We start from the raw sequence: 26,491 nt of genomic DNA on the forward strand, positions 1-26,491 counted from the left end.
CATAGCCACTTCCTCAATGAGCTCCTTGATGAGCAAAGATCCTTGGAGCTCTCAGGCTAGTAAGACCTGCCAGGGCCCCCAACACCGGCTATCAAGCCCTCTGACCTGGCTCCTTCCCCAAACAAAATGCTATGCATTGCAGGCCTATCCAGGGATAAAATGAACATTTCCCTTACGATCTCTGCCCCACGGATTTAAATTTTCCACCAACTTAGCAAAGGGACAACATTTTTCATAAACAAGAAACCTAAATATTGCTTCTTCCCTTAAATATATGACTTTCTAGGAGAGTAGAATAAAGGAAGATGGGTGATAAGCTCTTTGAAATTAATGAGGCTGGCTCTTGGACAACCTACACCTGATGCATCCCTGGGCTACAGTTTGGCTGGAGATAAAGACAGACAGACCAACAAACAGAGGAGAGAGACAGAGACAGAGAGAGACAGAAACAGAGAGAGAGAGACAGAAACAGAAATGAAAGAGAGAGTTTTTCAGCCATAGCTATTGTGAACTCCCAGGGTTGTGATCTGAGTGAGCAGAGGCTCTACCCGCACTGATTATGCCCAGAGACCCTTGAAGCATGGACATAAGCAGTCTGCAAAAACCACTGAGCATCTTTATCTTTCAACTTCTGCAGCATGATGTCATAGATATTCTGGCTAAATGCAAAGCTGTATCTCAGGACACATCTTTTCAACATTTAACCACAACACGGTCTCAGAATGCATCCTCATCTCAAATCACTGCAACCTTGGAAATGAGGCGCAGGGCTCACAGACTCCATATTTGAAGCATCGACCCGCTGTGAAGCAAGTCCCTTCGAAGACCAATAATTCATTCAATAAGCTTATATGTATTGAACTCCTATTGCGGAGTACTGGGTCCCTGCACACATGGGGCTCACAAGCCACATGATTGCAAAATCATTCATTTTCACTCGAATTCACCAAGGAGCCAGTGGCCCCATGTCAAGTTGGAGGATCAGTTCACACTGGGCTCATTTTCCCCATTACCGACCCTAAAGAGGCCAGTCCCTTCTGTCGGTTACTTCTTTTTTTTTTTTTTGGTGAGGCAATGGGGTTAAGTGACTTGCCCAGGGTCACACAGCTAGTAAGTGTTATGTGTCTGAGGCCAGATTTGAACTCAGGTCCTCCTGAATCCAGAGCCAGTGCTCTATCCACTGCACCACCTAGCTGCCCCTCTGTCGGTTACTTCTGTTGGTCCATCCATCACTCTGCTCGTACTCAAAAGCTTACTGTCACGCCGGTGGGAAAGAAAGTATTTACCTACAAATAAAATATGCTGACTTTGAAGACCCAAAGATCATTTGATCTTTTTATTATACTTTAATTAGGATTCAATAATTTAACAGATAATGATAATCCCCATCATTCCAGAGGGCAAATATTACTAACAAATGCTCTGTATCCTCATCATCAGCCACTGAGTTAAACCACCCAGATTTCTCCCAGGCCCCACAACTTGGTCTAGTAACATGAGAAATTGAGATGAATCATTGTGAGAATTTGGTGTCAAAAGGGAAGGGCCCCAATTTGTTTCTTCAAGGAAACCTTTCTCTCCTTGCCCAAGCGAAAACCCAGACAAGCCCCAAATGCAAAACTGAGAAGCCAACATGGCCTCTCAGTGTAGGACCCGTGTGCCCTCCATCTCACCTCAAAGCCAAATGCAAAACAATCTACCAGCCTTTTTGGGAGACATGACTTTTCTTAATCTGAGTTTATTTTCTAGGCCATCCATTTAATTTCTCAGTACCTGACAACATCTGACAATCTCAGTCAGGGCAGAATCATGTCTATCAATCCTTATCTCCATGGCTTGAAATTTTTAATTTAACTTTCTTATGGTCCTGAAGTAAAGTCTTCAAAGTTATCAGAGATAACTAAGACTGATCAAATTCTCTCCACCCATCTCCTAATAACTGTGGGAGGCTTGGGTAAGCACTTCCACTTGAATGGATTCCTTCTGTAACATGGCCTCAAAAGTGGATTGGTGTGCAGGGGTTCCAGTAGGAGACCCTCAGAAGGACCACAATACTCGGGTATTGACAAAGCCTGGTCTTGTGCTCAAAAATGTGTCAATACAGTTGGGAGAATCTCCAAGGCAAATCTAGAGCAAAAGTTTTTTGTAATTTGTAATTTGTAAAAGCAATTCAACTAGCTACAAAAATAGCCCTCTCTTGTCCAATCCCCAGGGATTCTTTTTCCCCAAATGGATGACCTTCTGTGTGTCCCCTAGAAGTGCCGTGACTATCCCAAGCATCTGATGGCCTTCTCTTCTGGGCCCCACCAGCTCTTCTAAAAAGCAGAGGTACTGGTGGGTCCAAATGGCCTGAGGTGGCTCATTACATAAGGCCCTACCTCACCTTTGAGGAGACAACATTGTGTCCCTACCAACCTGAGGTATACTTTGCAAGTTTAGACAATGCCCCTCTCGCTAGTAGGTGGAACACTCTAATGAAAACCCATACCTTGCAACCATCCTTAATCATCCATTCGATGATGTCAGAGTGACCTCCATCAGCAGCCCAGTGCAAGGCTGTGCAGCCTCCCAGGTCTTGGGCCTCCCAAGAGGCTCCATGTGCTCTGAGGTATTTGACAACATCCAGGTGTCCAGCATAACAGGCAAGCATCAGACTGCAACAAGAAGGGTGAGCATTGAGGTGATGACCTGGCCACCGGGAGTCACACTGACCACAGAGCCGCCTCTGATCTGACTTAGCCTGACCCCAAGGATACTGGCCTGGAGGAGGAACCCCTGGGTGTTCCTGGAGGATGCAGGTACGCAAGCTGCATTGGGATGTGAGATAGAGAGGGCCAAGATGGCAGCCCCAGTGGAATGGGGGCCCAAGAAAACAGGATCAAATTCTTCAGATAAGTCTCAGGAGTCTGTAGGCCTCTGTAGGCTGCCAGAAAGTAACTTCTCCTTCATTCTGCACGATTTGCTCTCACCCCACCAGAAAACCTGACCTCCGAGCATGGGAAGAAGTTGAGCACAAGCGTTAGGGCTTTTTGAAGGACCTAAGGACGGACAGCAACTTGGCTTATAACATGCAAGGAGCAATTATGAAGTCCCTATCTTTTGGTTGCTTAGAGGAAGTGTTGCACAGTGGACAGAGCTGGTATCAAAACCAGAAAGACGTGGGTTCAAGACACATACTAGACTTACTGGGTGAGTCACTTATCCCTAAGTACTCTAGGCCAGGGATGTGGCTTGGGAGCCAAATATACAGCCAAGTAGCTAAGAATGATTTTTACATAAGAACCATTCCGTGCCAGGGTGCAGAAAGGACAGCACCTTGCACAGGCAGAGGGAGTTTCCTCACCAGTGAAATCACAGGCCCAATATCAGTTTGCTTATTTTCTCGAGTTCAGAAGAGATATTCATTCAAGTCAGTGATGTTCCAAATAAGCAAATTCAAATTTTAGAGGGGGAAAAAAGGCATCACCTACAAGGATGTGCGCACACAGAAGGCGGGATGGAATTTTAGCTCTGATAGTCCTATATATTTCTACTCTTCGCAGGGTCCCCCTCAAGGACTGTCTTTGCGCCGCAGGCTCTCTGCTAAGCTCTCAATACGTCACAACCCTTTTCCAAAGGTTCTAGATGAAGGGGAGGATTCTAGTGAGGGATGTGGATTCTGACAAGGCTCTCACTCCTGGAGCACACTCAAGACACCCAGGGGAAGACCCACGTAGGCATGCAGAAACCATCCATCCTGGACACTGTTTCTTCTTCCTCTCCAGCTTCCCAAGTTCAAACAGAGGAGCCCAATGAGGAAGAAAAAAAAGAGGAGATAGACAACGCAGAAAGGGAGAAGAGTAAGGTTTGGAGTCACCGAGAGAGTTCATCTCTGATATCTTATTCAAGTTAAATTCTTGCCATTCTGCTTTAATGCCTCAAAGCCCAGAGAGATTAAATTCTATCCATGGATCCTAGAACCACAGCTCGTGAGCTGCGAGGGATCACAGTGCCCACTGAGGCCCACCCCCTCCTCCTACAGATTAGAAAACTGAGGCACAGCCACAGTCAGACATATTGGTGCTCTTTGCCACCTATCCTCAGTATCAGCAATTAAAGAGGAAAGTTGGTCTGCACGGAATGCTGTCTGGAAAAAGGTCAAGTCCTCAGGAGGGCAAGGGGACTGATTTTAAATGGGCAAATGCTGGGTCTTGTAAACAAAGCTGCAGACGAAAAGTGTGGAGCGAGACCTTCCCGTAGAAGCTGTCCCCACCAGAGTTCCTGCTTCTGATGTGAGATGCTGGCATGAGGAGGAGTCCTGGCTCCTAAGGTCATCTGAGTTTCAGTCACAGCACACAGACGGCGGATGCACGTTCCTTTCCCTTCCGACAGGAAAAAGACAATTGCTCAGGCACAGCTGCCTCTGAAGGGCCAAAGGTCTGCAGAGAAGAAATCCCACTGCTCCTTCCCCAGGAATTTGGAAACAGGAATGGAAGGGCCTCTTTTCCTCCACGTTCTCTTCCTTACATGCTCTCTCCTAATCCGAAACCAGAGCATCTTTGTGGGGCTTTTCAGGGTGTACAAAGCACCCGCTCCACAACGGGCCTGCAAGGTCAGCGGCCTTCCCTCAGTAAGACTTCTGAGAGAGCGGGAGTCAGCAGCTGCTTAACAAGAGGATACATTTATGCCATAAATATTGACTGATAAGACTAGGATGAAAGTCCTGAGGATGCTGGGCAGATGTTGGAGGAGCCTCCAAACAAAGCTGCCCGGTCCTTCAAGGGGAGGAGAGATCGATGCAGGCCATGGGGGCGCAGGTGGGGGAGGATTAGGGAAGAGGCTGACAAGGTGCAGGAGAGTGTGGAGATCAGGCGAGACATGCAGGCAGGGCCAGAGCCCAAAGCGCCCAGCACGAGGGCGGCCCAGGAGTTGGCCTGAATGTGGTGGCATGGGGACGGACTCCAGGCTTGTTTCAGCTTAAGAAGCGAAATGGCTTGAGGGGAGCAACGTTCTGGGGCTCTGGGTCAGACGGTGGCAGAGGCTGATCTGAGAAGGGACAGAGCTCAGGGGCGGGTCAGACTGGAGGTTCCTGCCAGGGAAAGGGCCACAAAAGCCTCTGGCTCAGGTGCTGGGGCTTAGCAAGGGAGGGGTCACTCTGGCCACGCCCCTCCCCAATGTGAGTCACTTGGGCCACACTCCTCCCCCTGGGTCCCTCAGGCCACGCCCCTCCCCGCTGTGGGTCACTCGGGACCTGCCCCTCCCCAACATGGATCACTTGGGCCATGCCCTTCCCCGCCGTGGCTGCCATCCAAGGAGCCCCGTCTATGCCCAGGAGGAGCCTCCTGCCACCCACCTGTCCTTCCCACTTCCATTCTTCAGGTTCACATCTGTCCCATTACCGATCAGGATCTTCACTAGTCTGAAGGAAGCAGAACATTTTGGTCATCTTTGGTCTTCCCCATGACTACTTTTTAAAGAAATACGAAAGAAGGATGGGCTATCTCTGGGCTCACAGTGAGAAGAAGCCCTTCTCTGGGAAAAAGAATGATTTGTAAAGTTCCAGTTGCCTCAAAGCCTGGGGCATAAGGAAGCAAGGAAAGGCCAGAGGGCTCCCTCTTCAGTGGCCTCTTCCCACGTGCTCCCCTCATCACTGGCATCCCTCTCTGCCCTTCGTGCTGCCATGCCAAGCCCAACCCCCCAGGGCAGAAGAAGCTCAGAGCCCCCAGCCCACCGGAGGAAGACCCCGAGAACAAACTTACTGTATGTAACCTTTCTGGGCAGCCACCATCAGGGCAGTAAAGCCAAGCTTATTTGGAACATCAACCTTAACATGGCTTCCAAAGAGAAAGGCAAGAAACACATGAATGATCACATCACAGGCTCCTCAGCACACAAGCCCGCTACCCCTGGCCTGGCTAGCAAACGTGACTTAGGACTGCAATCCCTTCTCACAGTTGGACTTTTGTCATCTCAGCCTGCCTGGCCCAGGATTTATAAAGAAGCAAATTGTTTCTGACCTGAAATGGAAGCCCTTAATGGAGGAATTCTGTTTCCTGATATCAGGTTTATGCGGAAGGTAAGTCAATATAATTTCACACTTAAACCCAGTCTCACCTTGGCTTCAAATTCTTTGGGGACTCGGGCTAACCCGAGAAGAGAGTCTACCCTCCTTAATTCAGCAGAACATAGAGTCACACAGGGCCTTTGGGGAGGACCCTTCCTGCCCCAAAGCCAGGAGCTCTTCCACAGGCAGGGTCTCTCCTCCCCAGCCCACTACCCTTAAATACTAGACCATTCAATGGCATAAACTGATGAGAAGCTGCTCCCCAGCTGTTGAGATTTAGGGAAATGCTTTTCTTCTGTGGCTGAGAGAGGCCTCCTCTCACAAATGAGTCATCGTCCAAGGCTCTCAGCTCTATGGATTCCAAAAGACTTTAGATCCTATATTCCATTTAGAAGTCTCAATAGAGCTTTGTAGGAGTACATCCACAGAAATCACTCTCACCTCTCTGGGTGACTCTTTGGGGCCATTTCAAAGTGTGTTTATTTCAAAGGAATTTCCTATTTGCATAGTGATTTATAGTTATATTATGGCCTAATCTGAACCTCCACCTTTCACCCAAGCTCAGTTTAGGAGTCTCTTGACAAAGGCTTTAGGGCCTCTAGAGAAATCACAAAAACTGACCTCAGGCAGTTTCTCTTATTTCCTGGCATCAGGAAGAACATTTAATGGGACTTGGGGGAAAAAACCCCTAAGATGGTTCTCTCACCCTCCTTGAAGTATCTGGACAAGCAGGTCTTCATCATTCACATTTACAGCTCGATGGAAATGCTCACTACTTATGGGCTCCCCTGAAGGAATGAGACAGCAAACAGTCAACCCCAAGTACAGGACAGTCCCCTCAGTCACAGTCCTTCAGTGGCTCTGAGCCAGCCAGGTCGCTGTCCCCCTAATGCCTGAATTGGGGATCCAGTGAACATCACTGCATTAAACCAGAGATGTTCTCAACTGGGAAAAGGGCCAGCAATCAGAGGCCTCACTTTGGCAACATCCTTCAGGAGAAAGAGATTTGGTTTGAGCTAAATGATTTGGGAAATACTATGTGGTGGGTGGGATGAAGAGGTTCCTATTTCACAGCTCAAAATTTGAAAAGTGTCTCTTATGGGCAGCAAAGTATTTGGTGACAGTCACAATATGTGTGACTTTATTTGCCAAGGAGCCAGGAGAAGACTTTAAAAACAACCAAGGACATAGGGTGCCCCTCTGAAGTGGGAGGTGATCATTCTTTGGGGCATTTGGACTTTCTTCTTCCCTGTGCCCTTTCTGAACTGTGCGGTAAAACAGCCAGCCTTTGGGAGAACAAACCCAGTTATTCTGAAAGGTAGAACAGAATAAGGAAAACTGAAGGAAAAAAGGATATGCCAAATGGAGAGAAGAAGGTGTCCAAGTCCAAGAGATGCTAAGAGGGCAGAAACTGCACAGGGAAGAGAGTCACATAACATTAAGTAATATACATTCAGTAAAAAGAGGGAGAAGGGGCTGGAGAGGGGCAGAGGGTGGCTGGCTCCTGGCTATCTCTGGGGCATATTTCTCTTCTCCCTTAACTCGACATTCTATCTCATTTGCCTTCTCCTCCCTTTCCTGTGGAAATGACTAGATGCTTCGGTTAGTTAGAAAACGGATCAGGCTGCTGCTTCAGACTGCAGACCAGTTCCAAGCTGCCATCATACTCCACAATACACCTCTGGCCACCTACCTGCCAGTGTGGGTGACCCGGCACGAGAGGGAGAACGTAGCCCAAAGCATGTGTTCTGCCTGTCAGAGTGTGAGTCACTAGTTCTGTCCTAGACACCAGAGGACAGCCCGTTAAACAATAAGAAGATGCCATGGGCCCAAAGGAAATGCGGCCGAGGAAAACCAGGAACATGCTTATCAAAGTGGCCCAACACACTCATGGATCCCAGCGTTTTCATAGCAACACAGCAGGTCTCTTCCAAAACCTTCACTGACTCTAATGACCCCCAGCCTCACTCCAGTGGCATCATACACACATGCACATTCACACATGTGCATACACATGCATGTATTCACACACACTCATGCACTCACATACATGTATGCACACACATGCACACAAGCACACACAACTGAAGCCCACAAGCTGATCCTACCTGCACGGACGCGGGTGGCATTCAGCTTTCAGCAAGTTCTCCAGGAGGCCGCTTTGGAGCTTAGCATGCTCCAAATTTCACATTGGACGGTTTGAACTGTCCTCCAGACACGGAGCAAACACCAGGGGGCTGGAAGTCTGGAGCTGATAATTAGCTACATACCCTTGGACATACCAAGCAACCTCCTTGAGCCTCATTTTCCACATCTGTAAAGTGCAACTAAAACATCTACGCTTCTAAACTCCCAAAGGGAGAAGCATCATGGCAGGGGTGCCTTCCTCCCCAAGCCGACCGCCTGCATTCACTAAATCATCTGCTTCACTAGAAGGCAAACAGTCCCGTGTTGTTTTGGGCCTGTCTCCAGCTGTTGTTTGCTCTCAGCGGCTTCTCAGAGCAGCCTCATTGGTACAAAGACAGACGTACAGATCAGAAAGTGCATGGAGAAGCTGGCCCAAGCAAGCATCGTCCCAGAATGCAATTTCTTTTTCTGGCAAAACGGTGAAATCGTTTCAAAAGAACTCCAGTACACCTGCATCACCCTCCAAAACACACCAGACTCCCATTTTATCCCCCAAATGCTCTGCTTTGACTCTGTTGTTCTAAAAATAACACTCCAAAGGCCAAACGGCCAAGTCCCGGGTGGCCCACAACTGCTCAGGGATCCTAAAGTGATCTCTCCCAATCTCACCACACTTGACGTGCCCACCCTAAAGCACTCCGACCGACCTTTGCAGAAGAGAAGGGAGTCATATGAGAGGAGAAGCCAGGGCAATGAGCATCGCTACAAAGGAATCATCAGCCCCCTACCACCTGAGATGCCCCAGGGCCCTGTGTGTATGGAGTCAAATCTGATAACCTTGCATAGCACTGTGCTCCAGTTCAAACCGTTCAATGTGAAATCCAAAGAAAGGCCAGTCAGCTGCTGAAATGCACTTTCAACTCATGTTAAGCAACATTTCAAATAGATTTCAAATTGACGTTTGAAATCTATTAGAAATCCTGCCTTTTGTTTAGTTATTAGAGCGCTGTAGCGTGGCAGATAATAGATCTTGGTCTTCTCTCAGGTATTTAAACTAGGCCTCAGCTTTAAAGCTGGCCAAAGCTAGCAGCTGCCCATTAGCCATAGTCAAAGGAATTTATCCTCTGAATTTATTTAAAAATTTTCCATCTGTAGATTTGAATGTTTAGCATCCCGAGAGACCAACTAGCAATGATAGACAAATGCGATTTTCAAGTTTTAGAATTACTTGAAAGCACGATGTGCAGATGGATCCTGGAAAATCCCATCTTAGCTGGGATGGTCTCCAGCTCACGATCTCAGCTGTCCTTCCTGTGAAGTACAAGCCCTTGCTCACATGCCCCGCTCTCGGACCACGCTCCCTGCCTGTCACCAGCCCGAGGCACCAGCATCCATCTTGCCTGGGGACCGGGATTTTCTCAGCATGTGTACTTCCTAGTACATCCCGAACCAGAAAGCAGCGCTGCATACAGACAGTGGGACATTAAGCAAGCTGACTTCGCGTGACTAAACCACCACAAAGACCAGAGCTTTTTACCGATAGGCTTTGAATTGATATTTTGCTTACTGGTCTCCTCCTGCAGCAGGAAATGAGAGGTCTCCCAAGGTCTCTAAGACAACAGAGTGGGTGCCCTCAGGGAGCAGGGGTCTGTCAGTTCCTCCATGGCATCCAAATCTCAATCGATACTTACAACATGCATCCCTCAGGGACCTGAAAGCCCTTTCCCAGCCTTAATACCTGAATCCCCACCCTGCTGGTGGTCGGGAAGAAATTCTGGCCTAGGAGACACAGAATGGTGCCAGGGTTGGCCTGGGATTGGCAATCCAAGAAATAGAAGCCAGGACTCCAGACTTTCCAACCATGACTCCATAGCCACTGCGTCTCATTATCTCCTGCTGGGAAGATGTGGCCAAAAACAGAGGGCAGAGGAGAATTGCCCAGGTGGACAGGATGCCCCGATTCTGTTCACCAACTCATGATTTAGGGGGAAGAGAATGTAAGAAAACCTCCCCACAGATGGTCCATAGAGCTGCCACCAGGGCCAAGCTAGCCCTCCATTTTTTTTTCTCGTTCGTCCGTGGTTTCCAGGACCATACAATGAGCTGTCCCTTGCCATGAGGAGTACCCACAGGCACTGGAGTGCATCTGACCCGGGTTGAACCCAAAGACAGAGGACAGCCACCAAAGTGCAGAGAATGATCAGAGTGGGCCTTGGAAATCAATCCTTCCTGGGCTGCACAAGAGCCACTCAGTTGCAGGTGTCCAGGCAGAGCCTCAAAATCAGTGATGACACCTTTATTTGGGGGCTCTAAGGTTCTCTTAAAAGCAGTGACTAAGTGACCAGCACACTGGAGAAGACATTTGCCATGAGTCAATGGCAGCTTTTTTTCTTTCTTTCTAAGGGGAAGGGGATTGATTAAAATTGCATGCTTCATTTAAGCAAGAGTCTCCTGTCCTTTACCCACAAAAAGAGACAGGATCCCCTTTACTCAAACAAAGAATATGCTCTCTGATCCATTGAAACACCTTCCAAATGAAGACAAATTATTGTCCCACAGAGGTATTTTCTGTTCTGGAGTGTGTACCCAGCGTGGCACTTTTAAAACCCTCCATCTACGGAAAGAAGCTTTCTTGCTGGTGGCCCTGCTGGTTTCAGGGTGATGAGCACAGTAACAATCAATGATAAAGGCCCTGAGCACAGAGAAGAGCCTGACCCTGCAAGGGATGCTCCCCACAGCCCAGCCATTCGCCATCCAACTGTCCATCTGTGCCAGGCTGGGCGTCCTGCTAAACCCGGCAGCATCCAGAGACAAGAAGCACCGCTTGAGGAGGGCACAAAGAACACAGTCAGCTCTCCTCCTCACTCTGTCCTGATCCCCAGGCCCACCTAGTCATCCACAGCAGAATCAGATTGGCCTGGGAAACTCACTGGGGATGATGAGGCAGGGTTCCTAAGGAAGCAGGAGGCCACTGCCAAAGGTCAGAGCCATAAAAGCAAATCTGCCCAAAGAGAGAGAAGGATAAGGGTGTCTGACTGTCCTGAAGAATTACCACAGCACGGTCAGCCATTCATCTACTTCATGCCATCCCTGACTGTCCCCACCAGAGTAGTACCCACAGAGCCATGCTCCCTACATCTGGACAACACCAGGCCAGCCTTATGGGCTAGCATCCATTTCAGTCACGTCTTATAGGTTCAGTATACTGATTTCTGAGCAAAGGGCTAGGGACCCCAAAAACAAACTTCTGTAGCTTAAAGAAGGGGTTTCTCTAGGACTTCTGCAAGGACATTTACTTTCTAAAAGAAGGAATATCTGTTTGCCATCTATTCTGACTCCTACCCTGCCTCAGACACTCAACTCCTACAAACAATTCAACAAATGTACAGGCCTGTTTTCCCTCCAATATATTACTAACGTACCATTAGGAATTTTTAAAAGCTTTAAACACATCTAGACAAAGAAATATATGCCCAACTTCTCAAAATAGTTATTTTTTCTTGGATGAAGAAGAAATCCTCAACTGATGCCTTCTGTTGGACATTATCTTTCCCTCCTTTGTCCTTGAATCCTATTTTTTGCATTTACAATGCAAATTTGTTTTGTATTGTAGCCATGCATGCATGTCTTCTATTGGATAATGTCTTAGCTTCATAGGTTCCCCCAGAGCTCATCACAGTTCTCTACATAAGAGTCCTAGCTTGATAAATTTTGGTGAATTTCACTGAGATGGGGAGCCTCTTTGAAAACCCAGTCCTCTACACTGTGAGGGAAGCAACAGCTAGAAACACCAATGGGGGCTCATTCAGTCCTACAGCGAAGACTTTCCCGTGTGATAGTCAGACTCTCTGACAGCACCCTTTTCCATTTAAGACATTCTGGACACAGAACCTTAATTATCTTTCACCTGAACTTAAAGCATGATAATTGAATTTAGAAAGGGCAAAGTTTAAAACACCAGAAAAGCAATATACATATATATATATATGTATATATATATATATGTTCATATTTGTATATGGACATGTATGTGTATGAGTATACATGCATGCATATATGTAAATAAAATGTATATTTATGTATATACCTATGTGTGTGAACATGTATGCACATATAAATATATACATGCATGACAATAGGGAAATCGGTGGAGTTAAGATTGTGGAGTAAGGCAGGAAGCACAAAAAGATGTACACAAATTCACTGAGGAAAACAACTCCTTAAAAAGTAGAACTGCCTTAAAAATTAGAATTGGGCAAGGGGAAATTAATGACTCAATGAGACATCAAGAATCAATCAAACAAAATCAAAAGAATGAAAAAATAGAAGAAAATGTGAAACATCTCATTGGAAAAACAACTGACTTGGAGATTAGATCCAAGGGAGATGATTTAAGAATTTCTGGATTATCTGAAAGTCGGGATCAAAAAAAGAGCCTAGACATCATCTTTCAATAAATTGTCAAGGAAAACTGCCCTGGTGCCCTAGAACCAGAGGGTAACCTAGAAACTGAAAGAATCCACCAATCATCTCCTGAAAAAGATCCAAAAATAAAAATTCCCAGTAATATTATAGCCAAATTCCAGAGCTTCCAGGCCAAGGAGAAAATACTGAAAGTAGCCTGAAAGAAACAATTCAAATATCATGGAGTCACAGTCAGGATTCGGATCAGAGGGGTTGGTATGTGATATTCTAAAGGGCACAGGAGCTAGAGTTACAGCCAAGAATAAACTGCTACCCAATGAAACTGAATATAATCTTTCAGGGTAAAAAGGGGATAGTTAGTGAAACAGAGGGCTTTCAAGCATTCCTGATGAAAAAGACCAGAGCTGAACAGGAAATCGGATTTTCAAATACAAGACTCAAGCGAAGCATAAGAAGGTAAACAGGCCAGATAAAACATAAGAGATTCAGTAAGGTGAAACTGTTTACATTCCCACACGGGAAGACACTACTTGTAGCCTTTAAGAACTTTTATCATTATTGGGGCAGTTAGGAGTACACGTAGACAGAGGGCTCAGGTTTGAGTTAATGGGATGCTATCCAAAAAAAAGAGGACTGCACTGGGAAAAGAGGGAAGGGAGTGACAGAATGGGGTAAATTATGTCACATGAAAAGACATGAGAGAGCTGTTACAGTTCACGGGAAAATAGGGGAGAGGGGAGTGGTGGGCAATGCTTAAACCTTATTCGTATTGGAACTGACTCAGAGGGAATAACACACACTCAGTTGGGTAGAGAAATCAATAGGGAAGTAGGAGGGGAGAGGGAGAAGAGAATGTGGGGGTGGGGATCCTGATAGAAGGGAGGGCAGATTGGGGGAAATGATGGTCAGAAGTAAGACACTTATGAGGAGGGACAGACTAAAAGAAATTTAACAAGCCATCGACGAACTCCCTAAGAAAAAATCCTCAAGGCCAGATGAGTTCACAAGAGAATTCTACCAAACATTTAAAGAACAATTAATCCCAATACAATATAAACTATTTGGAAAAAATAGGCCAGGATTAATAAAATGCTAGCAAGGAGATTACAGCACTATGTCGAAAGGATCATCCACTATGATGAGGTGGGATTTATAACCAGGAATGCAAAGCTAGTTCAATATCAGGAAAACTATCAACATAATTGACCACATCAATAAAAAAAAACAGAAATCTTATGATCATCTCAGTAGATGCAGAAAAAGTTTTTGACAAAATGTAACACCCATCCCTATTAAAAATACTAGAGAGGATAGGAATAAATGGAGCTTTCCTTAAAGTGCTAAGTAACATCTGCCTAAAACCATCAAGAGGCATTATCTGTAATGGGGATAAGCTAGAAGCCTTCCCAACAAGATCAGAGGTGAAGCAAAGATGTCCATTATCACCACTATTCTTCAATATTGTACTAGGAATGCTAATTATAGCAATGAGAAGAAAAGGAATTAGAATAGGCAATGGGGAAACAAAACTATCTTTGCAGACGATATGATGGTATACTTAGAGAATACTAAAAAAATTATTAACAACTTTAGCAAAGTTTCATGACATAAAATAAACCCACACAAATCATCAGCATTTCTATATATTACCAACAAAGTCCAGCAGCAAGAGATAAACAGAGAAATTCCATTTAAAATTACTGTAGACAATATAAAATACTTGGGAGTCTACCTGCCAAGACAAACCCAGGAACTATATGAACGTGATTATAAAACACTTTTTACATGAATAAAGTCAGTTCTAAACAATTGGAAAAATATCAGTTGCTCATGGGTAGGTGGAGCTAATATAACAAAAATGACAATTCTACCTAAATTAATTTACTTATTCAGTGCCACACCAATCAAACTACCAAAAATTAGTTTATAGACCTAGAAAAAATAAGAACAAAATTCATCTGGAAGTACAAAAAAACAAGGATATCAAGAGAATCGATGAAAAAAATGTGAAGGAAGGTGTCACCTAGTAATACCAGATCTCAAACTGTGTTACCAAGTGGTAATCACCAAAACTGTGTGGTACTGGTTAAGAAACAGAGTGATGTATCAGTGGAATAGATTAGGTATACAGTACACAACAATAAATAACTATAGTAATTTAGTGTTTGATAAACCCCAAAACCCAAGCTTTTGGGTCAAGAACTCACTACTTGAAAAATGGGAAAACCAGAAAACAGTATGGCAGAAACTAGGTATAGGCCAACATTTTACACTATATACCAAGATAAGGTAAAAATGAGTACATGATTTAGACATAAAGGATGATACCATAAGCAAATTAGGGGACCTCGAATAGTTTACCTGTCAGATCTATGGAGGAAGGGAAGACTTTATGACCAAACAAGAGACAGAAAGCATTATGAGATATAAAATGAATAATTTTGATCATATTAAATTAAAAAGGTTTTGTGCAAACAAAACCAATGCAACAAAGATTAGAAGGAAAGCAGAAAGCTGGGAAAAAAATATTTTTACAGCAAGCATCTCTGATAAAGGCCTCATTTCTCAAACATATAGAGAAGTGAGCAAATTTATAAGAATAGAAATCATTTCCCAGCAGATAAATGGTCAAGGGATATAAACAGATAATTTTCAGAAGAAGAAATCAAAGCTATCTATAGTTATATCAAAAATACTCCAAATCATTATTTATTAGAGAAATGCAAATTTGAACAACTCTGAGGTACCACCTCATACCTATCAGATTGGCTAATATGACAGAAAAGAAAAAATATAGATGGTGGAGGGAATGTGGGAAAATTGAAACACTGATACACAGTTGGTGGAGTTGTGAGCTGATCCAACCTTTCTGGAGAGCAATTTGGAACTATGTCCAAAGGGCATAAAACTGTGCATACTATCTTTGACCTAGCAATACTGCTACTAGGTTTGTATCCCAAAGAGATCAAAAAGAAAAGGGAAAAGGACCTATTTGCACAAAAATATTTATAGCAGCTCCTTTAGTGGTAGCAAAGAACTAGATGATCAACTGTGAATGACTCAGTGATTCTTAGCAACACAAAGATCCAAGACAATTCCAGAGGACCCATGATGAAAAACGCTGTTCACCTCCAAAGAAAGAGCTATGGAGTCGGAATGCAGATCGAAGCGCGATATTTTTTACTTTCTGTATTTTGTTGTGGGTTTTTCTTTCACAACATGACCATGTGTAAATATGTTTTGTTTGACAGCACACGTATAAACCTGTATCAAATTGCTTGCCTTCTCAATGATGAGAGAGGGGAAGAGGGAGAGAATTTGAAACTCAAATTTTTTAAAATGAATGTTAAAAATGGTTTTTAAATGTAATCAGGGGAAAATAAACTATTATTCTAAATACACACACACAGAGCAGATGCCACTACAGCAGGTGCCCAAAGGTCCACGCCATCAGAAAAACCAGAACACGGGGCAGCTAGGTGGTATAGTGGATAGAGCACCGGCCCTGAAGTCAGGAGGACCTGAGTTCAAATCCGGTCTCAGATCAAGCACTTGACATTTACTAGCTGTGTGACCCTGGGCAAGTCACTTAACCCTAATTGCCTTTAAAAAAAGAAAGAAAGAAAGAAAGAAAGAAAGAAAGAAAGAAAGAAAGAAAGAAAGAAAGAAAGAAGAAAGGAAGAAAGGAAGAAAGGAAGAAAGGAAGAAAGGAAGAAAGGAAGAAAGGAGAAAGGAAGAAAGGAAGAAAGGAAGAAAAGGAGATGCTTCTGAAAGGTCACGTCTCTGTGTCAAGCTTGTCCTTGCCACACTCCTGGAAGCTTTGCTACAATCATTTTCAAAACACCACCCAACCCCTGTGGAGTTGGGGGGAGGGAATGGTGGGAGAGCAGGGAGAGAGAGCCCAGGCATCAGAGTGTAGCGTCTTGGCATCTAGCCTGGCCTCTGACATGCACTGGCTATATCTGACCAAGGACAAGTCACGTCAGCAGCCTGCAAGTCGGCTTCCTCATGGGCATGGCACACAGGCACAGGACCCCTGCAGTCCCTCCCCCTCTCTCTTGGAGGGCTATGGGGAGGGTCCCATGACATCACATCTATGCCTTTATGGTCCAGACTGGGGATTTCACTCATGTTACCCATGGTGGCGACCCACCTCCACCAACACAGATCAGTGGCTCTTCTATCAGTAAGCGTCTTGGAGAGTTTATACGGCATTTCATGAAGTGTCCTATAAATGCCAGGTCATAAGGAGACACACACGTCCTTCAGGACACAGCTGCTGGACAGCTCAGTATGTGCCATTCAGATCTATTTCCTGTGGGCTGCGTTAACCCGGAAGCCTCCTCCCAACCCTTCCCTCCAGGGCATTCACTTAATTCTGCTTTGATTCTGACAGAAGAACAAGCAGGCCTGTTGGCTGGCAGAAATTGCCAGCATGGTGATAGAAAGTGAGGCCCAAGCCCAGAAGCCATCAGGAGAGGAGCAGGTAGTGAGAAAGGTCAGACTTGTCTCCAGGCCTGCTCCCATCCCCCAGTATGGTCCACGCCCTCCAAGAGGCCAAGCAGGGAAGCCCATCACCTCCCCTGGACATAAACACACACTGTCTAATTGGAGAAAGAAGAATCTGCCCTTCCTCCTGCCATCTCAAGGCCTGGCCAGGAAGCAGGATGACAGCCCATTTTCCAAATACATGGAAGCCAGCTTCCCACCCCCCGCCCCCCCTCCACCCCTCCACCCCATTCATCTTACAGAGCTGGAGAGGCAGAAAAAGTCCATACTCACTGGTCGTAGACACTGAGATAACTGGGCTATAGTGATATTCTCCAGAGGGCTTTGTGACCTTTAATCGAAATTTATACAACGTTCTAGGCTCCAGACCTTCTACAACGTGCTTCGTAGAATACCCCCTAAAGAGAAGAAATAAAACATGCTGAGTGACGCTTTTAATCTAATTACATTTGCTGAGAAGTTATTATTAAGAGCAAGACCTGATCATTTTCAATCTTGCACATTTGTATCATACCTAGGGTTTTTTTCCCACAAAGTACAAATATTTACCTACAGTGGCACTCGGTGGACTGCAGTTTCTTCATCTGTAAAATGACTACATTTTGGGCTATTTCATCTCTAAGTAAGGATCCCTCCCAATTCTAGAGGTCTACGATTGTTTTTGTTTTCTAAGGATAAAACAGGGTTCACATCCGGACAACTGGAAAGAAGATCATATGTTGAGTACCTGCTGTATACAGAAGTCAATACTGAGCCCCGTCATCTCTAAGAATTCTTTATGAAAATAATCAACACGTATCAAGGACATCTTTGATTAACAATAATAATAGCATTTACATAGAGCTTTAAGGTTTGCAAAGCACTTCACTTGTGTTATCTCATTTGATTCTCATGACAAGCCTGGGAGGTAGGTGCCATCATTGCCTCCATTTTACAGATGAGAAAACTGAGACAGACAGAAGTGAAACGATTTTCCCACGTTCACACATTTAGCAAATGTCTGAGGCTAGACACGAGCTCAGGTCTTCCTGACTTCACAGCCCGCTCTGTAGAGAGCCCTACAGCAGATTCCATCTTTATAGTCACACAGGTGACCGCGGTTGTAGTTTAGAGGCATTATGGGCCTCCAAGGGGGCCCGAGCTTCATCGCAGCCAGCGCCCCTTCAAGGCCTCTCTTCCAACAAGGCATCTCCAGCATCCATGTTGGAATCCCATGAGATTCCGTGGGAGATGTAACTCCAGAGGTCACTTTGCTTGACAACCTGCTGCCTATTAGAAGCGTGAGAGATTATTAAGCACACGCCCAGCAGAGGCCTGCCTTTGTCCTGGAGGATGGACATGGAAGGAGGACCCTTGAGACACAGGGAGGCCTCCTCAGCATGCCCATTGACAGATAAGACACTGCTGAAGGCCCAGCAAAGCCTCCTCACTCCGATCCACAGTTGTCTTAGACCAGGCACACAGGACAAACCACGTGGATAAAGCCTGCTGCTGCCCAAGCTACGCTGTGTGGTGAGTGGGGAGCCCACCGTGCAGGTTCATCCTCGGCATGTCCATGGCATAAACACCGCTGATGGAAAACAGCCTGAAGGCAGGCAAAGAGACTGAGCAGGGCTGGGTTTGAGGCCCGGGTGCGAGCTTTTGGGAATCCCAAGCTCCTCCCTGCAAAAAGGGTCCATCTTTTTACCAATACTGTCTTTCACATTATGTTTACTGACCTCTTTACAGAGAGGCAGCTGGTGGCTCAGTGGTCAGAGCACTGGGACTAGAGTCAGGAAGACCTGAGTTCAAATCCAGCCTCAGACACGCACTAGATGTGTGACCCTGGGCAAGTCACTTAACCACTGTCTGCCTAGTTCACTGATCAGCCACTCCAGTATCTCTGCCAAGAAAACTCCACATGGGGTCACAAAGAACCGGACACGACTGAATGACTGAATGATAACAATACACAGAGTTTCCTCTCCATAGAATGTATGCTACTGGAGGGCAGGAAGGGTTTCATAGAGGGTCAGGTCTGCAGTCAGAAAGATTCACCTTCCCAAGTTAAAATCCAGCTGTGTGACCTTGGGTAAGTCACTTCACCCTGTTTGCCTCTGTTTCCTCATCTGCAAAATGAGCCGGAGAAGGAAATGGCAAACCCCTCCAGTATCTCTGCCAAGAAAATCAACGGGGTCGGGGAGAGTCGACTGAAGAACAAGATACAGTTTCCTCTCTGTGGAATGTGATTATGTTCCTGAGGCAGGAACTGCTTCATCGCTGTCTCCATAGCCCCAGGGTGAGTACCCAGCCAGGCACGTAGTAGGCACTTCATAATATCTGCTGATAAGGCTCTAATTGAAAATCACAACCAATCACTCGTCGGGCAGTACAGCCCCGCGTCTGCCGGGCCTGATGGAGGGATTAAACAGCCACAGCACCGGCCAAGAGTTTGAACCCACGGGACGAAAGGACACATCCGCACCGCAGAACTCGGCTTTCCTGCCCCGCAAGTCTGGCGGGACGTCCGCTGCAAGGCGGCTCTGAGCCTCCCGGAGCAGAACCTGATCGGAGGCCAGCAGAAACACCCGCGTCCCGCGAGAATCAGGAGTGCTGCGCTCATCATTGGGTCAGGGGGAAACGAGGTGAACCGAAGTGGGGTTCTTCCCCAGAGTCCTGGGCTCCAGACGTGGGCTCTCCGATCCTCAGGGCCTCGGCCCGACTCTGCACCGATGCTCACGGCCTCAGGGCTCTGCAGAGCCGTGACCCTACATGCCTCCACTCGCTCCTTTTCCATTCCGCTCCCTAAGCTCAAGTTCGCCTGCACTACGTCCAGAAACCTCTTCTTTCCTGTCGTCAATCTCAATAAGGAATCGCCGGGCCTCATTCCTTTCCTGGACATGCCAGGCAAGTTCTTCCCCAGAAGACCCTCAAGAGAAATGGAGACCACACTTTGAGATTCACAATCCATGCTTCAAGAACTCTAAGGTGCAACCTCTTTGGACCTCAGTTTTCCCGTCTGTAAAATAGGGGTGGTGGTGGACCTCAATCTGAGCCTATCCAAAAGAAAAAAATGTAAACAAAAATGAAGCAGTACCAATGGCTTAGAAACTTGGTGATCAGAATTGGTATTAAGGGAAAAGTGTGAACCAAAGAACCCGGAGAATGAAGATTGGCCGAGTCTAGACCCTGGACACATACCAGAACACCGAACGTACAGAGCCAAGAAAAAATGTCCCTCTCCAAACAAGTCTCTGTGCCTGAGAGGCCCCTCCCTCCCCTGCCTCCAGGCAAATCCCGCAGCTGCCCTCACCTCCTTCCTCACCTTCACCTTCGGGCCACTCTGGCCTCCGACATTCCCAGCTGAAATCTCCTCTGCAGGAAACCCTGCCCAGCCCCTTAGTTCTAGAGCCTTCCCTCTGGTCATCGTTTCCTATTCTGGACGGAGCCTGTAGCGTATGTTGTGTCCCCCTCTGATTGGGGAGAACGCCTCGATGGAAAAGACATTGCATTTCCTCGTATCCCCGTACATAGGGAAGGAAAAGGCATGAGCATTTATTAAGCACCGCCTGTGTGCCTGGCATATAGCTTATTTACAAATATTATCTCATTTGATTCCACAACAACCCAGAAAGGCAGCTGCTATTACTACCATCCCTGTCTATAATTAAGGAAACTACAGAAAAGAGAAGTTAAGTGACTTACCCAGGGTCACATAGCTAGTGAATGTCTGAGGGTGAATTTGAACTCAGGCCTCCCTGACTCCGGGCCCATCTCTAGCCAATGTGCCACCAGCTGCCACATGTTTACTGACTTACTGATTGACTGGATGGGCATTGCTCCTAAAGTTTCTGGACTACTTGCGGTGGTTTATAGATATTTGAAGAGACAATAGGAAATCTGGAGAGCCTACAGAATCCGCCTTGGCAATCCATAAAAATCTATCAGACATAGAGACAACAGGGTCCGAGCCTCACTAGAGTACAATACCAGACCTCTGAGGCCTGAGAATAATTTTGGAGCCAATCACAAACAAGAAACACCTTCTGTATAGTCCACAGTGCCTGGGTTCAGAAGGGCACAGTGGAACAAATCGGACATCAGCATCTCAGTCCTTGCTAGTGGTTCCCGCATGGTGCCCCCACACACCAGGAGGTAGCACTGGTGCTCACCAGCTTAGCAAGAGATGAAGAGGGTCCCCAGAAAGAGCTGCTCCTTGGGGGCCTGGTGCTTTACTTCATGTAGATGCAAAGAAGATAAGCTGGAGGTATTTGTCAAACAAACTAACAAAAAACCAGCACGGAACTTAGGCTGTCTTATTTATCACAGAGGGAACAGGAAGCCACAGTCACGGAGGAAACCATTAACAAAGTCTGTTCGGGGCAGCCTCCATGGAGGAATCCAGCACGTTCTCACATGCTTGTGTGTCTTCTGCTCTGAGAACTGAGGGGACGTAAAGGGACGATGTTGTCCTCTGACTCCGAGAGCTCTGGCTTAGTGGGGAGCTGGGGCTTATATGAAGGGAAAGACCGCCCAAGACCATAGGCAGTAAATGCCAACTGAGCAGGAAGGGCTGGGAGTCCAAAGGGGGAAACTGCGCGGTGGCCGCGCATCAGGAAGCAGAGGTGGGCTGTGGTCAGCCCTGAGAGGAGATCAGGAGGGTCTCGGCTCCTGGGGGCCATTTTGGGGGCAAACTTGTAGTTGTAGGGCGCGGCATTTTCAAAGAAGAAAGAGCAGGACGTTTTGGCTAGAGCAAAGGGTTCATGTAGCTCGAAATAAGGGTGGAAATGTTGGTTTGGACCATACTGTGAAAGGCCTTTAATACTGGCAGAGAAGGGATAAGATCAAAGAGTGTTTGAGGATGCTCCATCTGCCGGCAGCTGCTGGCAGGACGGGCTAGAGTGGGGAGGTACCAGGGGCCACGAGAACAGTTAGGAAATTACTGTAACAAGTGAGGCATGAAGTGCTAAGGCCCCAACTGGGGCAGAGGGAGTGGGAGGCCAAGGGAGGGAGGACAGTCAAAGACCCCAGAGGAGGAAGCATCTACAGGAAGAGGCAACTGATTGGATGCACGGGTCTGGGGGCAGGGGGAGGGGGAGCCGAGGAAAAAGAGCAGAAGCTGGTCATGTGTGAGTGACCCAAGAACAGAGGTAGGTGAGGCAGGGGGAGAAGAGTTTGACCTACTGAGATTCCCCCGTCCCCAGTCGCCTCAGCCCAAGATCTCTGAGCAGCCAGTCTTTCCTAATAGTCCTTTCAGCATCATTAGCCCCTCTGTGGTAGAGACGCCCACAGAAAAGACGAGTTTAACAGAGCCAGAGGTCAAGATTAATACAGTCCCATCCTGCCACCTAGCGGCCTTCGCTGTCTCATTTTCCAAGGAGCTGACCAGGCAATCCAGCCTGGGACAACATGCTGCTGGGCCAGGGAAGGACGTGGGTGAGGGGCCCGCCTCAAGGCATTTTTGGCTCCTCTCTCCCAGCCCCCCAGGTCTAGGGGGAAAGAAGAGGCCTGCCCAATCAGCAGGTGCTGCTGCTCAGCCCTGGGCCCACAGCCAACGTGGGAGGAGATGAGAGAAGAGCAGATGAAGGATGCTGATGTCACACCAACCCTGCTCCCCCCAGCCAGAGTGTGGGACAAGAGGAAGAGGAGAGGAAGAGAGAGCCCCCCCTTCCCTAGCAATGCGGTTCATAGCACAATTCCATCCTATGATGCGGTCAATTCAAATTCTTTTCTTATCATGAGGCTTTTTTGCTACTTCTCAGGGGGACGACCCACACTGACGTCGCTTCTGCTTTCACATCTAATCCTTGAGAATTCTCCCACAGTCTGTCCTCAGGTATTACTCGGCAAAGCTCATCACAGGGTCCGTGTCACAGAGGGAGCTGCCTGATGGGTGAGCTGTCTTCTAACAGAGCCTTTCTTGGGGCAGTAGGCCTAAGGCAGAAAGGCCTGCCTTTGAGCCTAATTCACTATGCAGCTCCCCTCCCCACCCTGCCAATCTATGCGTTTCCTTAATAAGAATTCCCTATACCGAAGAAATGCTAAGTCTGGTAAAATATAAAAAAAAAAATTAAAAAATTATAGCTCGGGATGCCTTACCTTGTAAAGCCATATACCCTACAGTGACTAGGGTTGTCAGAAGGTTCCCATCTCCCTTCTAGGACCTGACTAAAAAGTATTAGCTGACCTTCTGTGGGGTACACAGGACTGCGGCACATCTGCAAGCCATCTATATTTTTCCTAGGATACAGAAATTTGGCCAAAAACAGATCCAAAATGAAAATTCAGCAGGCTGGCTGTCAGGCTAGATTCTGATCCCAAGTCCCTTCAGCTGACACTCCCTTCTCTGGTTCTGAGCAGCTGTGAGGGGTTCAAGTGTTTTCTAAAAGAATAAATGACAATTTAGGCTAGGTCAGGTGATCATGCTAAGTAACAAAATCTGTGGGAGAATTCAGAGGCACATGAGAGGACAGCCTGGACCCAGTTCTCAGACCAAACTAGGATTCTGTCTAAACATTTATTAACTATGGTGGGGAACCTGCAGCCTCGAGGCCACATGTGGCCCCCTAGGTCCTCAAGTGTGGCCCTTTGACTGAATGCAGTCAAATCTAGGCCAAAGGGCCACCCTTGAGCACCTAGGCCTTGTGGCCTCGGGAAGGACTTTATTCTGACCCAGATCTCGGGTTCCCTCAGAGAAGGGAGTTCTTTCTCCCTTCAGCATCTTCTCTGCCAATTTTAGAGCAAGGGTTCTGAACCATTTGTATGGCCTAGACCCCATGAGCAACTGGGCTGGTGAACCCATAGACAGACCCCTTCCCAGAATCATGTTCTCAGACGCAAAGCATTACAGAAGTGGGCAAAGAAAGCCAGGGTCTCAGACTCCCTGAGATCACACCTCAGATCCATCAGGGGCTCCAGAGAGCCCAGGGCAAGAACTTTTGTCCTAACAATAATTTGCCAGGATGACTGAGATGTTAGGTAACTCGCCCAGGGTCACCCAACCAATCTAAGAGAAGGGCAGGATTTGAATCCAGGTCTTCTGACTCCAAAGAGAACTCTGTCCCCACTGCCTCTCGATAAATATAGTAACCTGATATTTAATTTGGAAACTACTTACAATGCTTTCTTCTAAAAATGACAGGTCAAAAGCACCTTAATTCAGCAACCCTGTGATTTCTTTGACTCAGAAATGAATGTTTGACCTTCATGGAGACTACAGACCACTCTATGTAGTGTAGAAACCTATACAAAACTTTAAACCGTTCGACATTGCACCTACGTATAAATGATACCATAAGTGTGCATTTTGGGGTCCTCCTCTTCAATTGAAAACCTTAACCACTGTTCCTGAGGTCCTTTTCTTTGGATTTTCTTGTCCAAATCCCAGTATAGTTCAATGCTGTGATGAGTCACTTTGCCCACCACTGGTGGGTGAGGTTTTGAGGCAGGAGAGGTTGCTAAAAAATAAAAAAATACAGTATTTGAACATGTTGTTTCTATGATGTACAAATTCTATCAACTTACTCAATTTAACAAGATTTCTTTAGCAGCTACTATATGCCAAGTGCTACTATGCTCAGCGCTCCAGATGACAGAAACAACAGCCACAAAAAAGGAGGTTACACTCCACAGGAAAAAGAAGAACCGTTCACTGCAGTCCAGTAAAAGAGAGATTCGTGGCCAGTGATCAACAAAGAGCCTCATCTGGGCCACACACTTTGCCCTGCTGGCTGAGCAGGGATGTCACAGGGCACGTGAAGTGGCCCCAGCAGTTCTCTGGCACATTCGGCTCAAGGAGGCCCCTGCAGAGGCCCTCAGCACAGAGTTGGGGAGGCCCGAGTGCCAGCGTCATCCCCACAGTGTTAGCTTCCGGAGTGGTTATAGAAAATCTGTGGACAAGAAGGGCTAGCCCTGGCTAGGGAGGGCAGCAGCCCGGAAGGGGGGAAGGCATGTGCACGGTTTGGCACGTGCCTGTGACCATACTGACCAGCCACTTCAGAAGCCTGCGCTACTAAGGGGTCAATGATGTCTTCAGCTTCCCAGCCAGAATGCCCGCTGGGCTGTATGCCCGCGGCCTCTCGGCAGAGCAGTAATCCATCAGCGAAAGACGACAAATTAGACGTGTCTCTAGACATGACTAATAGGTGGCACTGATTTGCTCAGCTCTACCTATCTGTTGTAAAGGAAGGCTTCTATTAGGGAAGAGTAAGTGAATGGAAAGTGATGGAAGAATGGGAGAGAGGGCGGGGAGGGAAGGAAGGAAGGAAGAAAAGGAGGAAAACAAGGGAGGAAGGGAGGGAGGGAGGGGAAGAGGGAGGGGGAACCTCAGTTGGGATGGACTCCGAAGACCATTTAGCCCAACCTGTAAGTCATCAGCAGCCTTCTTTACGTCTTCCCCTACCGGGGGCTAGCCAGTGTCCACTTGTCGGTCAGTGAGAGCGAAGCCCCTTCCCCCAGACACAGACGGCACAAAGATAAGCGCGTCCTCATTATCCCTAGCTCTGGTGGAGAGGAAGGAGCGCAACGCGAGGTCCGCGTCGTGACCCCCGCCACCCCGGCGCTGCCCCGAGCCTGTCTCTTGTGCTTCTGACCCATCCTCTTCCTTCTATCAGGAATCACCGGATCATGGCTTTAGAGCTGGAATGGGCTCAAGAGACCATGAAGTCACCCCTTCGTTTTACGGACGTGTGAGGTGAGATTTGAACCCAGGTCCGATGAAGTCTGTCCCTCTCACTTTCCTGCTTTCCGGGTCAGCCAACAGCTCAAACGTTATCGCGTAGGGAGATGACGGACTCTTACAATTCATGCCCATTTCTCACATCGTGGCTATCCTCTGAAGTCAGAGGTATTTGTTTTGTTCACCCCCAACTAGACTATAAGCTCCCTGAGTTCAACACTTTGATCTTCCTCTCTGTCATTGAAAGAGGTGAGCATGGAAACACTCTTGAATACTGATGGATGCAGTCAGTTGGGCCAAGAGAAAATCCTCTGTTTTCCTGGAGCAAATGCCCCCAAGTGGCAGCGCTGGATTCCACAGCACATCCCCGTGTTGGTCCCACAAAGGAAAAACAAGGAAGCCCTAAGATGGCTTCACCCCTCATTCCCACTCCCGCCCCTCAATCAACCTACTGTCACTGAGGCAGTGATATAGCACACTGGGCCTGGAATCAAGAGGATCTGAGTTCAAATCTAGCCTCAGACGCTTACTAGCTGGGTGACCCTAGGCAAGTCATTTAACCTTATTTGCCTCAGTTTCCTCCACTATGCAATAGGGATAATAACATTATCTACCTCGAAAGGTTGTTGTGAGGATGAAATGAGATGATAACTACAAAATGCACAGCAGAATGCCTGGCATGTAATAGGTACTACATGAGATGCTTATTCTCCCCTTTCCTCCCCATTCAT

General features: G+C 47.0%; 1 protein-coding gene across 3 annotated transcripts in view; it reads right to left on the minus strand.

Moving 5' to 3' along the window:
• Positions 1-26,491, minus strand: part of FANK1 (fibronectin type III and ankyrin repeat domains 1) — a 78,061-nt gene that overhangs the window by 3,609 nt on the left and 47,961 nt on the right. For 2 of the 3 annotated variants that reach the window (XR_013485135.1, XM_020973650.2), the window contains exons 1-7: positions 25,071-25,246; positions 24,363-24,540; positions 17,378-17,502; positions 6,750-6,831; positions 5,739-5,813; positions 5,333-5,398; positions 2,489-2,654 (exon numbers count right to left, since the gene is read on the minus strand). Coding sequence is in view for 2 of the 3 variants with exons in the window: in XM_020973650.2 (XP_020829309.1) it covers positions 2,489-2,654; positions 5,333-5,398; positions 5,739-5,813; positions 6,750-6,831; positions 17,378-17,502; positions 24,363-24,540; positions 25,071-25,218 (840 nt within the window). In the remaining variant the exon portion in view is untranslated. Of the gene's footprint in view, positions 1-2,488; positions 2,655-5,332; positions 5,399-5,738; positions 5,814-6,749; positions 6,832-17,377; positions 17,503-24,362; positions 24,541-25,070; positions 25,247-26,491 lie in introns of those variants that run through there. The other variant, XM_078150692.1, reaches the window with a different exon arrangement.

The sequence above is a fragment of the Phascolarctos cinereus genome, unplaced genomic scaffold (genome assembly GCF_003287225.1).
Source record: "Phascolarctos cinereus isolate Bilbo 61053 unplaced genomic scaffold, phaCin_HiC Scaffold_3;HRSCAF=262, whole genome shotgun sequence".
NCBI classification, from domain to species: domain Eukaryota; kingdom Metazoa; phylum Chordata; class Mammalia; order Diprotodontia; family Phascolarctidae; genus Phascolarctos; species Phascolarctos cinereus.